Here is a 17,051-nt window from a genome sequence, read left to right on the forward strand (position 1 = left end):
TCCAGGAGGCAGTTGAATATGCCTATAGTCTTCTCACAGGAGAAATCGAAACTGGAGATAGAAATGTGGGGGACTGTAGTGCCTTATAGATAGCAACTAGTGGATTTGGTAAGCTTACCTGGGGAATATGTATAGAATAAGAAAGGAAGAGGGCCTGGGATAAAGCCCGGAGAAGCACCCAAATTTGAGGGTCTGGCCAAGAAGAATGAACCGTGAAAGTAGTTCAGATGAAGTGTCCCAAATGGTGAGAAGAAAACCAGTAGTAGAATGTGGTGTTTTAGAAGCCAAGGGAAGAAAGTGTTGAAGGCTGATGATTAATCAAGTAAAATAAGGTCTGAAAAGAATCCACTGGATTTAGAAACAAGGAAGTTGTTGGTGATCTTTAGAAGTACAGTTCCAGTAGAAAAGGTCAGATTAACAGTGGCTTAAGAAGTGGGTGGGAAGGTGAAGGAGTGAAGACTGAATGTACAGTGCATTTCTAAGAAATGTCCCAGTTATTTAGGAGAAGAAAGAGAGAAGGCAATACTGGAAGGAGACACAGCGTTTTATTCAGATGAGAGAAATGCCATTGGGATTGATCCACCAAAGAAGAAAATGACGAAATTATAGAGGAAAGAAGATAACTGAGAGTGGTGCCCCTGAAGAAGGAATAAAGTATGAGATCTAAAGCACTGGTAGAGAAATTCTCTTAGAAAAGTGGAGGGACATTTGAATTGAACAGAAAGTGAGAGTGCGTTGAGATTAGTATGTTAGTAGGTTTGGTGACAGGAAGTTCAGGGAATTCTTATTTGATAGTTCCTATTTTCTCTGTGAAATAGGGACATGATATCAGGCAGTGAGAGTGGGATGAAAGGATGGTGTAGGAGGTTTGAGAAAAAAAAAAAACCACTGCCATTGAGTCGATTCCGACTCATGGTGACCCTATAGGACAGAGTAGAGCTGCCCCATAGAGTTTCCAAGAAGTACCTGGTGGACTCAAACTGCAGGCCTTTTGGTTAGCAGCTGTAGCTCTTAACCACTATGCCACCGGGGTTTCCAAGAGCAGAGAAAGATTGAAAATGCTGCAGTAGAGAATGGGAGTGAGATGAATGAGTAAGGTAGCATACAGACTTCTGGGCAGTTCTGATGGTCCTGTTGAGGCTGGTGACCATTAATTTGTAGCAGCACCAGTCTGCATGGTTGTATATGTATCTTTCCCCCATGAACATTCGTCCACCTAGTGGTGGGTGCAGAGAGGTTAGTTGAGTTGATCCTGGTTTGGGTTTTACCAGGTGGATGATGCAATGGAAAAGGAACTTGAAGATCCTAGCAAGAAAATGGTTGAAATGATGGACCTTAGAACCTAAGCTAGATAGAGTAAAGATGCATGGACTAGAGGGCCCAGTGAGGTCAGAGAACCCATATCTTGGTACTAATTGAATGAGAGAGTTGTGATCAGAAAGTGGAGTAATGATATTTGAGTGGTTCCAGTGATGACAAGGTCTAGAATGTGGCCATGAGAATGGGTTGCAAAGTGGAGTACAGAGATGGTGGGAACACCGATATAGCCATGAAAATCCTCCTGGAATAAGGTGGGAAGGGAAGGGAGATGCTTGTGAGCTAGGCACCAAAGTCCTTGATGAATAAAGCTAGTTATTCTAGAAGCTGGACTATAAAAGCATAAGGAAGGGCAGAGGTCAGTGTAGTCAAGTAGCATGACCCTCAAAGTAGCAAGCATTTTCATAAGAAGGAAGTGGAATAAGGAACTGGATTGGACTTCAGTGAGGAGACACTAGCTGCCACCCCAACCCTGAGATCCTTTGGGTGTAAGAGTATGAGCAGTCTCCATAAGAGAGGGCTATGTAGAAGTGGATCCCTCAGGTAGAGCCAGTTGGAGGTGAACAGAGGGACTGTGGAGAAGCTGAGGGTGGGAAAGACTTTGCCAATCAGAAACAATAGTTTTTGAGATCACACTGAGAAGGTTAGGAAGAGAAGGAAGGACAGATAATTAGGTCAATGAAGATGAAGCATATAACACCGAAGTAGGTCAGGGGAGAGGATAAAGAGTTCTGCAGGGAGGAGATGGGGGAAAAGAAGTCTATAAGGAGAGGACGGAGACAAAGGATGGATGTGGGAAAAGATGGGGGCAGATGGAGTCTGTAGGGAAGTCATGAGTGGGAATGAGTGGGAAACAGAAAGGGCTCTATGAGAAAGAAGTGCATGTGTGCCTGAGGTGGAAGTGAAGGTGAGGACACCCACTTTGGCTGTGTGTGTGTGTGTGTGTGTGTGTGTCTGTGTGTGTCTGTGTGTGTCTGTGTGTGTGTGTGTAACAGTGACTGGCTTGTTCTCTGCAGGGCCATCTGGGGACAGTGAGCCAGGCTGGCAACCCATGCCTTGGAGGCTTCTTGCTATTAGAAATGTATCTTCTGATTCATTAAAAAAAAAAAAAAAAACCCTCAGGAAATTTTATTTAGAAACAAGACCTATTGACCTCTTGATTTTTAATACCTCCTCTCACTTGTTGCTAAGGACCTTTGGCTTTATATGGAAGCTGAGGTTTCTGAGATGTGTGATTTTAGTTTCTCTGTGTGAAGAAGAACCATTTGGCTGCCATAGAAATGATTTATGGATGAGTCCAGATTTATTAATCACCTCTGAAGATAGAGAGGAAATGAAAATCAAAGAGTCCACTCTTGGCTGAAGACAAAGTAGGTTTGCGGCCCTTGCAGAAGACCTTGCCAAGGTGAGAAGGCCACAAACAAACCAATTTGGACCAAGATTCCTAATCCAGATTTTCATTTCATGTGCTTTGATTTTTTTGCAGACCATTTTCTCTCCAAGGTAACGTAATGACTGTTTTAATTGTCTGCCACTTACAGAGAGACTCCAATAAGCATGATGGCATCCGTATATTTTCCTCTGGCACTCCATGTGTGCTCCTGTTCTTATGATCAAGCTGGTGAAGCTGACTTTTACTGCGTATTGCCGCATGCCATGATCAGTTGACTATAAATTAAATCCTCTTTTCCAAAGCCATTTTCCATTAGTGCTAATTTGTTTGCTTCTCATTTCCGCTGATCATTAGAGTCTCTGGTTGTGAGCACCAAATTGGAAATAATTTCTTTGACATTTCAAAAAAATTTTTCCCCTTCTTGAATGCCATTTGGCTGCAGCTAAAGAACATTATGGTTTGCAGAAAAACAGTTCACTCCAATTACAATTTAACTGACCGTTCATGGCACTGAATCCCTGTCCTTAGTGTCCAAAGATGACACCACTGCTGACATTGCTATTTCCTGTCATAGCTGTAAAATGCCTCATAGACTTTGCACTGGCCTTCCTGGATGGAGATTCTGCCACCTTGCACATGGCAGCTTTGGGAAGTTGGTAGTTTTATAGACCTACATATCATATACATTCAAATAGAACCATCTAAACAGGGGCTGGCTGATTTCTTCACTCATTCGCCCAGAAGCACTTATTAACCATCTATTTTGTGCCAGGCATTATGCCAGACCCTGGGGACACAGATAGGGAAGACCAGCCCCTGCCTTTGAGGAACTCACACTCTAGTGGGAAAGACGGGGTAAGTTTTACAACATAGTAAGGGAAGAGGTGTTCTAGATGGGACCACAGAGCAGAGAGCCCCTAATTGTTTCTGGGAATTTTCCAAAGGGCAAAGAGGAAGCTGGTCTGTCCTGATGGCAGAACAGCTTTCAGATGCAGAAGGCTCTGATAGGACCTGGGGAATTGGGAAGTTGAGGTTTGTTGTAATACAAAAGTGACTAGAGACGAGGTTAGGTTGGGGCCAAAGTTTTAAAGGGCTTTGTATGCTACATTGAGTTGAGACTTTATCCTTTAGGCCAGAGGGAGCAATTGGAGGGATTTGGGGCTGAAAAAGGAAGGAATCATGGAAGCTTGAGGAATAGGTAGTCAAGGAAAGGCTTTGTTTACGTATTTACTTGGTTGACAGAGGTTGAGCAAGTGTGTGAGACAAGTCAGAGGAGATGGAAAGATTGAACATAGAGGGCATGGAGTCTAGTACACATGGAAAAGGAGCCCTTGTCATTGTTTGAGACAAGGGAAGGCTAGGTGCTGGTATGATATGCGTAAGAATGGAAGGGCAGGGGAGTTGCACTTGATGAATCCAGTTTTCTCTGTGAAATAGGAAGCAAGGTAATCTGGGCATCCTGCTTGATTGCTCCCCTTCTTCCATCCTCACCAGGTCCTGTTACTTCTCCCTGTGTGACATTTCTAGAGTCTACTTCTCTCCAATCCTAATATCATCAGCATCTTCAGTGGAGTTACTGGAATGACCGCTTAACTGGTGCCCCACACCTGTCTTGCCCCCTTCCAATCCTTTTTCTACACTGTGGTGGAGATGATACATCTAAAACAAAATCTCTTCTTGTCACTCTTGACTTAAAACCCTTCAGTGCCCTCACATTGCCCTCAGGATAGAATGCAAACCCTGTAGTAGGAAATATGAGGCCCTTCATTCTCTGACTTCTATTTTTTCAGTCCCATATCTTGCCACTTCCCTTATACTGTACACTGTCTCACCTCTGAGCCTTTGCATACTTTATTCCCTCTGAACAGTTCACCTCTTCGCCTGACTAGCTGCATGTTGCCTTTCAGCCTGGACGGCATCTCCTCTGGAAAGTCTTTCACATCAGCCACCACCCGACCAAAGCCGGGTTAGGTGGCCCTTCCTCATATTCAAAAGTACCCTGTGCTTACCCCGGTGCAGCACCTACCACACTATTGGAGTTGAAATTACTCATTTACAGGGCTCTATGCAAACTCTACCCTCGAGGGCAGGGACTGTGTCTTTTTCACATTTATCCCCAGGGGCCTAGCACAAGGCATGCAACATACTTGTCACTCACAATTTGTTGAATTTCATGCTTAGTGGAATTGCTGATAATGAAGATGGAGGTGGGGCAGATGGATTCCTAGTTATGTTTGACTGTCTTCCGAGGCAACTTACTGAGGCCTTACATACAATGTGACAGGCGCTGGGGACTCAAGGACAGCAAACCATGAGAAATATCATGGTGGATAGGCATCAGGGGAGACAGCATTCTGAGTCGGAGGCGATGGTCAGTGATGTTGCTGGAAATGGTGATGTGGCAGGTGGGGGGGCGGGGGCGGAATTTCAGTTGTGCCAGAAGGTAGCTGGAAGTTCTTTGGGCTGAGATGTTTGAAACTTTATCCTGAGGGTAACGGGGAACTACTGAAGGGTTCTAAGAAGGGAAATCTGTCAGTTTTGCGTTCTAGAAAAATGTCTCGCATCACTCTGGAGATCAGGGTGGGATAAATCTGAAGGCCAGTTAGGAGGCTGTTGCAGTAATTCATGTGAGAAATAAGAGTGTCAATGAAGATAGTGGCAGTGGAGATGAAGATAGGCTGATTTGAACTCCCTCTAGAGGTAAAGCTGGCAGAACCTGGCAACAGTTCAGATAAGGAGGTCAAAGGAGAAGAATAAGTCAAAGATAGATCTTGGGTGACTAGGAGGGAGGTAGCCAAGTCACTGAAATAGGATGGACACAGGGGAAGGAGCAGGTGTGGGAGAGTTGAGGAGCTCATTTTGGGACTTGTTGATTTGAAGTGCCTGTGAGGCATACCAATAAAGAAGTCCACTTAGACCAATAAGGACAGTCCATTTAAACATAGGGATCAGGAGCTCATAGGCCCAGACTGGGGATGTGGATTTGGGAGTCATAAGCCTGTGATGTAATTTGAAGTGTTGGCAGTGGAGACTGCAAAACGTGGGACGTGAACTGAAGACAGGAAAAGGACCTGCACAGGAACCTGAGGAGGATCCACAGAGTCAGGAGTAGAACCAGGAGAGTGGGGTCAGGAAAGGAGAGTTTTGAGAAGAGAGTCATCAGCAGTGCAATGTCAACGCATCAGAGACATCAACAAGATGGGACTACAAGCTAGCAACTGAATTTGACAAGAGGTTGTTGGTGACAGTTTGGAGAGAGCAGAATTAGCACTTTGGCAAGAACCTAGGCTTTGGAGTAATACACAAATCTGGGTTAAAAATCCAGTTCCACCAATTTTTGGATGTGAGACCTTCAATAAATGAGCAAACTTTTTTAAACCTTAGTTTCCTCATCTGAAAATTGTCGTGTCCATAAAACACTAGCAAGCAGCCATCTAAGATGCATCAATTGGTCTCAACCCACCTGGAGCAAAGGAGAATGAAGAACACCAAAGACACAAGGTAATTATGAGCCCAAGAGACAGAAAGGGTCATATAAATCAGAGACTACAGCAGCCTGAGACCAGAAGAACTAGATGGTGCCCGGCTATAACCGATGACTGCCCTGACAGGGAACATAACAGCGAATCCCTGATGGAGCAGGAGAACAGTAGGATGCAGACCTCAAATTCTTGTAAAAAGACCAGACTTAATGGTCTGACTGAGACTAGAAGGACCCCGGAGGTCACGGTCCCCAGACCTTCTGTTAGCCCAAGATGGGAACCATCCCCAAAGCCAACTCTTCAGACAAGAATTGGACTGGACTGTAAGACAGAAAATGATACTGGTGAGGAGTGAGCTTCTTGGCTCAAGTGGACACATGAGACTATGTGGGCAGCTCCTGTCTGCAGGGTAGATGAGAAGGCAGAGGGGGACAGGAGCTGGCTAAATAGACATGGCAATACAGGGTAGAGAGGAGGAGTGTGCTATCTCATTAGGGGGAGAGCAACCAGGAGTATATAAATTTTTGTATGAGAGACTGACTTGATTTGTAAATTTTCACTTAAAGCACAATAAATTAAAAAAAGAAAATTGTGGGATCTTAAGAGGAGTAAAGCTAATATATATAACAAAATCCATTGCCATCGTGTTGATTCTGATTCATAGCAACCCTATAGGGCAAAGTAGACTGACTGCTCCATAGGGTTTCCAAGGAGCAGCTTGTGGATTCAAACTGCTGACCTTTTAGTTAGCAGCTGAGCTCTTAACTATTGCGCTGCCAGGGCTCCACATTATATATAATATATATGGTATTATATATATACACAACACGTCTATGTATGTGTGTTTGTGTGTGTGTATATTGTCTTTAGTTAGCTCTTAGGGTTATCCCCATTACCCTCAGAATAAATACTCAAAAAACTTTACTTCCTTCTCCCATCATCATTCCTTCCTTCCTCTATCACCCTGAAAGACACAATCTTTCCCCTTTTACCTTGGTGTCTGAGAAGTTTACAGGATTTATCCTAGCAACTGATTCTTGAAATTGGCACATTTCTTTCCTTTTCTTGATGTTCTTTTTAATTACTTCTTAAAATGTTTCTTTTTTTTGCAATCCTTATCAAATCTTATTTAGAAGAAATGTTGAGATAAAAATAAGTAAAGAATAAGTGGCTGGAGACTCTTGATTAAACATGGCAGCTTGGTTACCGCCCTTTACGTCCCCGTGAACTCTGAAAACCTTAGTGGCATAACACCAAAGAAATATAGGAAGATATTAACTCACAAAAGTTCAGAGAATGAGAATGGAGACAACAGCTGATGAAAGAGTTCAGCAAATATTTGGAAGGTAGCAGGCAGGTGGGGGAATGGTAATTGTCTTGAAGCAGAGGAAGTTACAGACTATGGTAAGTGCCAACAGAGGGAGATTACCAGCAAGAAGCAAGTCAGTTCACCCAGTTTAACCTCCCAGAAGCTTAGTGCTTGGAAGCACAAGTTCCCACAGAAGGTCATAAATGAGGTACGAGGCTGAACACCGGGATTGGCTGAAGTCTATGTACAGAGCACTTTGCCCCCACCTCAGACCTCCTCTCTCAGCAGCAAAACAACTATTTTTGCCGCATAAGGAGAAAGGAACTCTGAAGGCCACCATCTCAGGGACACCAGGTATAGTTTGAAGGGCAGAGATGAGATATCAGGCAGAAAACTGAGTGGTTAAGGGCAGGTCTACGCACTGGGCTGTGGTAGCCTCAACCCCTTGCCCAAACCTACTCCCAGGATGCCCACAGCCAGGCATCTGTCACTCCTACCCACCTTTCCTAGAAAAAAAAAAAAAAGACACCTCTACTGACTGACATTTATGGGTTCCCCAATAAAAAGGCATTTCCAAAAACTGAAGGACAGAGTACCTGATTACAAGAGCCCATCAAGGGCCTCATATAATAAATGGAAAAAAGACCTGTACCAAGGTACATCATACAATTTCACAAAAGCCTTTAAAAGCTTCATGAGTGAAAAAACAAACAAAGGCATAGGAATCAGAATGGCATTGCACTTCCCGACAGTGACGCAACCTGAGAGAGGCTTAATTCCGGAGTTATATACCCAGCCCATTCATCATGAGGGTAGAAAAAAGTTTTGTTCAGCCTTTGAAAAACACACAAAAATAATTCTTAAGAAGCTACTAGAGAATGTGCTTCAACAAAATGAGGGAGTAAGCCAAGAAGGACGAAGATACATGATTCAAGAAATAGGGCATCCAACAGAGAATGGTAAAAGGAAATTCCAGGACAACATTTATGGACCAGGCTTAGGGAGGAACCAGTCCAAATGGGAGCAGAAAAACAGGTCTGTGGAGAGGGGTCTCCAGGGAAAAGATGGGCCTAATCAGTTATAGGTTGAGCATTTAGAAACATTATTGCTACATATTTGAAACATTTGGAAGAGATTAGTTAGAAAATTCTACCACTTATCTGTCAGCTTGTCCTACCATGTAGCTTGCGTGTTGCTGTGATGCTGGAAGCTATGACACTGGTATTTCAATTACCAGCAGGATATCCATGATGGACAGGTTTCAGTGGAACTTCCAGACTAAGACAAACTAGGAAGAAAGGCCTGGCAGTCAGCTTCCAAAAAGTAGCCGATGAAAACCTTATGGATCACAGCAGAACACTGACTCATTTGCTTTAGACACATCATCAGGACGGATGAATCACTTGAGGAGGACATAGTGTTTGGTGAAGTAGAGGGCCAAGGAAGGGCGAGAGAGACCTTCGGTGAGATGAAATGGCACAACAGCCAATGATGCACTCAAACTTGCTGGTGACCATGAGGATGACGCAGGACTGGGCAATGTGTCCTTCTGTCGTACCAAAAGGTCGCCGTGAGTCAGAGTGGACTCAATGGCACCTGTCTATCTAGTTAGAAAACTTAGCAACTGAAGAAAGAAAAGACACTTGTTAACTCCAGGTTAAACCAACTCGTAAGAGAAAGAAAATGTAACAATAGTTACTGCTATTATGAACAATAAACAATGTTTATTAGTCAATAATGTAAACACTGTTGATTTAACTATATCTTGTGAGGCTAAAACCAGTTGCAGTCGAGTCAATTCCAACTCATGATGACCCCGTGTGTGTCAGAGTAGAACTGTGCTCCACGGAGCTTTCAGTGGCTGGTTTTTTGGAAGTAATCACCAGGACTCTCTTCAGAGGCACCTCTGGTGGATTCAAACCTTCAACTTTTCTGTTAGCAGCCAGGCCTGGGGCATACACCATTTGCACCACCCAGGGATTCATTTGTGAGGGTGGCGGTAAGGGGACAGGAATGGGGGCTAGAGAGGTATAAGAGCTAATTCCTCAACTGCCATAATAAGAAATCAATAAATATTGTCTGAAATTTATAAATCAAGTAATATTAGTATAAGCTCAATATTTGGAAATACGGAGGTAAAAACCAGAAGAAATAGCAAAAAGTTGAAAGTGGGTCTTCTCTGGGTTGAGGCTAGAGGATGGAGGGGGGTGAGGCAGATACTGTTGCTTTTTGAGTTTTAACTAAACAAGTGGCTGAGCTGGGCCTTGAACGCAGTGTGACTGCTTGTGTTCCTTCCACTCTACCACAAGATTCAGAGCTCCTCAGGGCTCCCAACAGCACCATGTTCATCTTGACATCTCCCACAGCACCTGTGCAGTGCCACCGGATGGGCAGTATTACTGCATTTGTTGGTTTTCTTTTCCTATTTTCAAGAGAAAACAGGAAAAGACTGTGGCCTAAGACACCTTCAGGGGCCATTATGTGGAGAGTCCTACTGCAAGTTTCCTTGGTGTCCTGGAGTTTGCTGGGTGCATCTCTCATTGGCACTTTGAGCTTGGGCCTAGAAATGGTCCATCTGAGGCAGGGAAGGGGCACGGGGTGTTATCTTGCCTTATAGAGCTAATGGTGGTGTTTCAAGCACTCATCCTTGGGATCTAGAACAGCTACTTCATCCCCATTTTCTCGAGGGCACTTTAGCTGTTGAAGGGGGCCATGGCCTCTGGAAATTATTCTCAGACTTATGGCTATAATTCACCATTATTAATGTATGATCCTGTGAGGGATTTTGGTCATTCCTGTGTTTATGTTGACCCACAGTAATTCACCTGGTTCTTAAGGCTGGCAGAATTTCGTGTTTCTCTCCATCCCTGAGGCTACGTGGACGCCCTTCCTGGGAGCACATATCCAGTGTCCTCTGGGGAGGAGTGGAGGTTGGTGTGTATGTATGTCTGTCTCGGCATGCCTCAGATTATTGCTTCCTAATAAAATTCTGATAGCTCGGCCCCATCAATATCTCAAATACATGTGAGGAAACGTTAATTTAGAATCAATTTTAGGATGTTTCAGACTGTAAAGTCCTTTTAACTAGATCTCTGGTGAAGATGTAGAAGCACTTTATGGGACTGTAAATTTCATGTTGAACAGTCTTCGTGAAATACACATCTCCCCTACACACAAGCTGTTCTCTCCATATCAATCATGGCCCCTGCAAGTAATGTTTCACAAATATTCTGTAAATCACAGAAAACCCCATGATAATGTGAAATATGACTTTCACTTGTCTGTTAGACAAAAGAATCGCACATGCCTTTCTCCCATCAGCACTAACATTTGTTATGGATAATAACACTTTCAATCACAACTATTTTTGGAAAACGGGTTTATTTTAAATCTTCCCTCCCCCACTGAAAATACTCTCCCAAGGACACAGACTCCTACAAACCACAGTCCATTAATCCAACTAGGGAATGGGAACTTTTTCTTCCCACTAACTTTTTTTAAAAGTTATTTTTAAGAGAGTTAGTATAAAAGCCCAAGGTACAAGGTGAAGGAGCATTTTACCTTAGCTGATTGGCATAAGAGTGGGCCAGGTTTCTAAAGGCCCCAAATCTCTGAAGTGACCCTGTGTGAAGTGAGGTGTTAGAGAGACCCAGGTTTTTAGCAAGCACCTTCATCTCACCTGGAGCTGTGGTCCTTTGAGTTGCTGGCATCAGCAGAGATGCCAAAGAGGTAAAAATTTTAACTGTTAAAGAGCAGACTTTTACTACCCGGGTGTTCGTAATTCCATTACAAAACAGCCAGAGAGTCCATATTCAAGTATCAGATCCCTAGTCCTAGAGATGTATTCTAAATGTAGCTACACCCATGGGGATTACAGAGGCTCAACCTTCCTCCAGTTAACTTCTGGAAAAGCAAAACCCACAGAGTCACATATAGGGCTTGCATGGCTCTTAATACTGTGGTAACCTGTCTGTTCTCTCTCCCTCTGTAGACAACTTCAGGACTGATTGATATGACTTCTATAAAGGAGCAGGCAGCAATTAGCAGGCTCTTAAGTTTTTTACAGGATTGGGACAAATCTGGCAAAGTGGCAAGGAGTCACATCCTCAGCAGTTTCATTGAAACCAACCAAGGCAAGACTGCCCCTGAATTGGAGAAAGAGTTTTCCCAGGGAGCCAGCTTGTTCCTGGTACGGCTGACCACCTGGCTTAGACTCACGTATCCTTTGCTCAAGGGGGAAAAAAATGATGCAATCTTCAAAAGAGAAAAAGAGGGTTGTTAGAGGAGCTTTTCTTTTGATTCTCTCTAGTATTTTAGAGTAGAACATCTGGTGATAAAAATATCATCCTAAAAGTCAACAACTTCCTCAACTTCCTGTCTTCCCCACCTATAAGTCTATCTTAGCTCTCACCCCTTACCTCTTTCGCTCACATCAGAGTTGAAGAAGTAGGTATTCCTCTATTTGTTTTGCACTTGAATCCCCTCCCATCTCCTTAAGGTCTTTATTCTTTGTTTCCTATGTCTTTTCTCTTTGCTTATTACCAGCTCTTTTTCATCAGCATGTACCTGATGCTTAAATCTCTTCTACCTTAAAAAATAAAATGAAACCCCTGTCTCAAACCTGTATCCTCACCCAGCTCCTACCCTTCGTGGTGATGCTTCCTGAAAAAGTCGATCCTCTCTCCATGTCTTCCCCCTTTTATCCTCCACTCACTGCAGTCTAACTGTTACCGGAATAAGGTTCTTGCCTCTCACTGGTCAAGAATGAGCAGGTAAGGCATGTATTTTTCCACAGGAACAAAGCTTTATTGAAGAGGCTTGCAAGCGGAGACAAGAAGGGCCTAGAGCGACGCATACCCTCATCTCACAGAACAAAAGACAGCCCGAGTTTTTAAAAGTTCTTGGGTGGGAAAGGATTCATGTTTATTCATAGACACAGGCAGGGATATGTTGACTATGGTGTGCACAGCAGCTTTCCAAGATGGCTCCTGTCCTGGAGGCCTCTGGGATTCGTAGCAGGACTTATTTTGGGGTGTCACGCCTGTGCAGTCTCCCGCTCCCCAGGTTTGATTCCCCGGCTGGGGCTGTAGCCCCTCACTGCCCCTGGTGGAAGGTCACACAGCGGTCACAGGTGGATGTTCTGCACATGTCCCTGGGCCAGGTTTTCTCCAGCTGCTTCTGAAAGGCAACTTTAAAGAAGTTTGTGGGCTATTTTTAGGTACCCTGCCCCATTGTTCTGGGGAATGGCTTTGTTTCTGCACCCTGGCCCATTTCTTATTTTGTTTGCAGATTTGGGGGCCCCTCTGTTCCTTGTCTTACTAAGTCTCTAGGTTCCACACTCAACCCCCATTACTTCCCTGATAGTGTAGTCTATTTCTCCTTTACTTGTTTCTCCTCTAACCACAGCAGTCTCTTTGCTATTTTTCAAACAGGCACCCTCTGATCTCAGGGCCTTTGCTCCTTGTCTTATAACTTCTGTCCTCACCACTCCACTGATACAGGTCTTGCCAAGGTTACCAGTGATTTTCTAACTGCAAAACCAATGACTACATCCTCAGTCCTTATATGTAACCTCTCAGTGGCTTTTGTCAACCTTTCCCACTTCTCAAGACATCCTCCCCTTGGTTTCTGTGATAGCATTTCTCCTGGTTTTCTTCTCTTTTTTTGTCCTTTCCATTTCTTCTTCAACCATTCCTTAAATGTTGGCATTCCATGGGACTCCATCCACATCCCTCTTCTCTGCTCACACTGATTCTCCCTGAGTGATCTAGTCCATTGCCAGGATGTCAATACCACTCAGGTTGAGGACTCTTAAATTTTACCCCCACCCAAATTACTCTGTGGAACCTGAGCTCTATACCCATACGTCTTAGTTATCTAGTGCTGCTATAACAGAAATACCACAAGTGGATGGCTTTAACAAACAAATTTATTCTCTCACAGTTTAGGAGGCTAGAGGTCCACATTCAGGGTACCAGCTCCAGGGGAAGGCTTTCTCTCTTTGTCGGCCGTGGGGGAAGGCCCTTGTTATCAATCTTCTCCTGGTCTAAGAGCTTCTCAGCGCAAGGACTCCAGGTCCAAAGGACACGTTTCCCTCCTGGCTCTTCATTCTTGGTGGCATGAGGTCCCTCTCCTCTCTGCTTGATTCTCTTTTTTATATCTCAAAACAGTTTGATTCAAGATACAACCTAATCCTGTAGATTGAGTCCTTCCTTATTAACACAGCTGCCTCTAATCCTGCCTCGTTAGCATCATAGAGGTTAAGATTTATAACACATAGTCAAATCACATCAGATTGTAGAATGGTGGACAACCACACAATACTGGGAATCATGGCCTAACCAAGTTGACACACATTTTTTGGGAACACAATTCAATCCATAACACCATACATCCAACTACCTCCTGCATTGGTATCCCACAGGATGACGCTCGTATTTCTAGACTGAGAAACCAGATGAACAGAGTGCTGTTATAGGGCAAGAGAATACAAAAGGAGGAACAACTGTGGGGTAAGTCAGTTTGGTTTGAGACTGTCTTAGTCATCTGGTGCTGCTATAAAAGAAATACCACAAATGGATGGCTTTAACAAAGAAATTTTATTTTCTCACAGTCCAGTAAGCTAGAAGTCCAAACTCAGGGCATCAGCTCCAGGGGAAGTCTTTCTTTTTCTGTTGGCTCTGGAGGAAGGTCCTTGTCATCAATCGTCCCCTGAACTAGGAGCTTCTCTGTCCACGAATCCCGGGTCCAAAGGACACACTCTGCCCCCGGCACTGCTTCCTTGGTGGTATGAGGCCCCCCTCTCTGCTTGCTTCCCTTTTGTTTTATCTCTTGTAAGATAAAAGGTGGTGCAGGCCACACTCCAAGGAAACTCCCTTTACATTAGATCAGGGATGTAACCTTAGTAAGGGTGTTACAATCCCACCCTAATCCTTTTTAACATAAAATTACAATCACAAAATGGAGGATAACCACACAATACTGGGAATCATGGCTTAACCACCAAGTTGACACATATTTTGGGGGGGACTCAATTCAATCCATGACAGAGACATGTTAGGTTTTGAGGTACCTGTGCTCAGGAGCCCCAGAGGCAGATCTGGACAGAAGAGAGATATGCTAACCATCAAGGTGTTGGTTCAAGTTATACATAGATTTAAGAATACTCCTGCTCTGTGTGCCCATAACACTCTATGGATTCATCTCAGACCCTTTCATTATAGTTTTTCATCTTGCCTGAGCCCTTTCCCCTTTTCTAAACCCCCTCCTTATTTAACTCTTTCCCTCTCCATTATTCAGGTCTCAATTTAAATACCATTTTCTCAGGAAGGCCTTTTCTCAACCCTAGGCTAGCTTAAACTCAGTGCCATCGAGTCGATTCCGACTCATAGTGACCCCATAGGACAGGGTAGAACTGCCCCATAGAGTTTCCGAGGAGCGCCTGGTGGATTCGAACTGCCGATCCTTTGGTTAGCAGCCATAGCACTTAACCACTACGCCACCAGGGTTTCCAGACTAGCTTAGGCCCCGTATTATATATACTCATAGCACGTTCACTACCATAATAGTCATAATATTTTATTGTTATTACCTGTTTCATATCTCCCCACTGGACTTTAAGCTCCATGAGGGCAGGTATTACATCTGTTCTATTCATTTATGCATTTCTAACACCTAGCACAATGCCTGGCACATAGTGGGTGCTTTATACATGTTTGTTGGATAAAGGAATGAATGAACCAATGAGTCTGCAGCTAGGCAGAATGGAAGGTTTAAGTAAGCACAGCTCTCTTTTTTGTGCATTCAGGTCTTTGATAAAATTATTAATCAGGGGGCAGGGCCAAAATGGCTGACTAGGTAGAAGCTACCTCGGATCCCTCTTGCAACAAAGACTCGGAAAAACAAGTGAATTGATCACATACATGACAATCTACGAACCCTGACCATCAAACACAGATCTAAAGAGTTGACCTGAGTGACAGAGACTGAGAACGAACAACCACGGGGAAGCAGCGACTGTTTTCCGAGCCCGGAGCCAGCGTCCCAGTCAGGAAACCTTGGTGCCGGGCTTTGGACTGGGTGCAGGGGAGCTGAGCACAGCATCCTGAGATGGCGCAAACACGGGATGCAGCCCTAGCCCCCAGAAGTGACCTCGGGGGAAGCCCAGCCAGTGCACGCAGGCAGCGCAGCGACGTGGCTGACAGGAGGAGAAGTCACCGGGAGGCAGCAACTGGTTTTGGAGCCTGGAGTGCGGCGTCCCAGCCGGGGAACCTTGGCGCTGGGCTTTGGACTGGGAGCGGAGGAACTGACCACGGCTTCTGAGACAGCACAAGCACGCGATGTGGGCCTGACCCTCGGGAGCAATCTCTACCCAGCCAGTGCACACAGTCAACACGCCCCCTCGGGAATCTCAAACAAAACAGTCATCCCAAGCAAGATGAGTATATTCCGGGGTGCCACTCTCTCCTATTTATCTGAACCCTCCCCTTCCCTTCCCAGGCGGCTTCGTTAACATTGGAATTTCCTGAGCCAGAGAGTGAAGTGCGCTGCAGTTTTTCTTTCTTTCTTTTTTTTTTTTTGGTCTTTTCCTAACCCATTCTCCTGGCCTGAGAGAAGCAGCTACAAAAAACCCAGGGACCAAAACTCTTTCCCAAATTGGACTAAAAACACAGAACCAGCTCCAGCCAAACATATGTGACCCGCAGTCTTGGGCTTTCATCCCTACAGGGAACAAGGTGGCTATTATAATGCAAAGGCATTTCTGATAGGGATCTGACTGTAATTGTTTTAGCGGATTACTGGAAAGACAAGTTTCCCGGATCTGATATCTCTGCATATTCAACAGAGCCCTCACTGACCCACAACAGGGAACTGAGGGCTGAAGCTCCCCCCAGATCACCTAGCCTCCTGCCTTAGGGGTCTAAGGAGGGTGACACCTACCAATCTGTAGAGGTACTTGCATTGGGGGCCTAAGGTACAGCTGCAGAGCCCACCCACCAAAGTGCTTTGGGAATAGAGACATACCTACCTCACTGGCACTTGGGGGAAGCCTGTCAGCATCCTGCCTGCCCCCCCCCCAGAATGTGAAACCCTGCTGCTACTAGAATCTGGTGCACACAACTATCACCAGTACTTCTCTAGGTGGATAGGTGACAGTCTGCACCACATACTTGATGACCCAAAATCAGATTCTACTCAAAAATAGTGAATGAACTCTTAGGCTTATATATCTGGTAACAGCCCAAACCAGCTGGTAATAGGACATAAGTGATTCAAGGGCTACAACAATCAAGATGGCACAATCTAGTAGCCCATCTATGTATATTGAAAGAAAACAAAACAAGATAAGACTCAATGAGCAAATATAGACTAAATCACTGCAATATCTTAGAGATGGCTTGGAGACAGCAGTCGATATCAAACCACATAAAGAAGCAGACCATGATTGCTTCTACAACTCCCCAAACTAAAGAATCAAAATCTTTCCCAAATGAAGATACAATCCTGGAATTGCCAGATGCAGAATATAAAAAACTAATTTACAGAATGC

General features: G+C 44.4%; 1 protein-coding gene across 9 annotated transcripts in view; it reads left to right on the forward strand.

The window, feature by feature from the left end:
* The window catches only part of ARMH1 (armadillo like helical domain containing 1), an 89,141-nt gene that overhangs the window by 4,210 nt on the left and 67,880 nt on the right, over positions 1-17,051 (forward strand). For 7 of the 9 annotated variants that reach the window (XM_049879086.1, XM_049879093.1, XM_049879083.1 and 4 more), the window contains exons 2-3: positions 10,319-10,431; positions 11,493-11,719. In XM_049879086.1, coding sequence (XP_049735043.1) covers positions 11,514-11,719 — 206 coding nt within the window. In that variant the 5' untranslated portion in view covers positions 10,319-10,431; positions 11,493-11,513. Of the gene's footprint in view, positions 1-10,318; positions 11,720-17,051 lie in introns of all 9 variants that reach the window. The other 2 variants (XM_049879084.1, XM_049879085.1) reach the window with 2 other exon arrangements.

This window comes from Elephas maximus, chromosome 3, assembly GCF_024166365.1.
Source record: "Elephas maximus indicus isolate mEleMax1 chromosome 3, mEleMax1 primary haplotype, whole genome shotgun sequence".
NCBI classification, from domain to species: Eukaryota; Metazoa; Chordata; class Mammalia; order Proboscidea; family Elephantidae; genus Elephas; species Elephas maximus.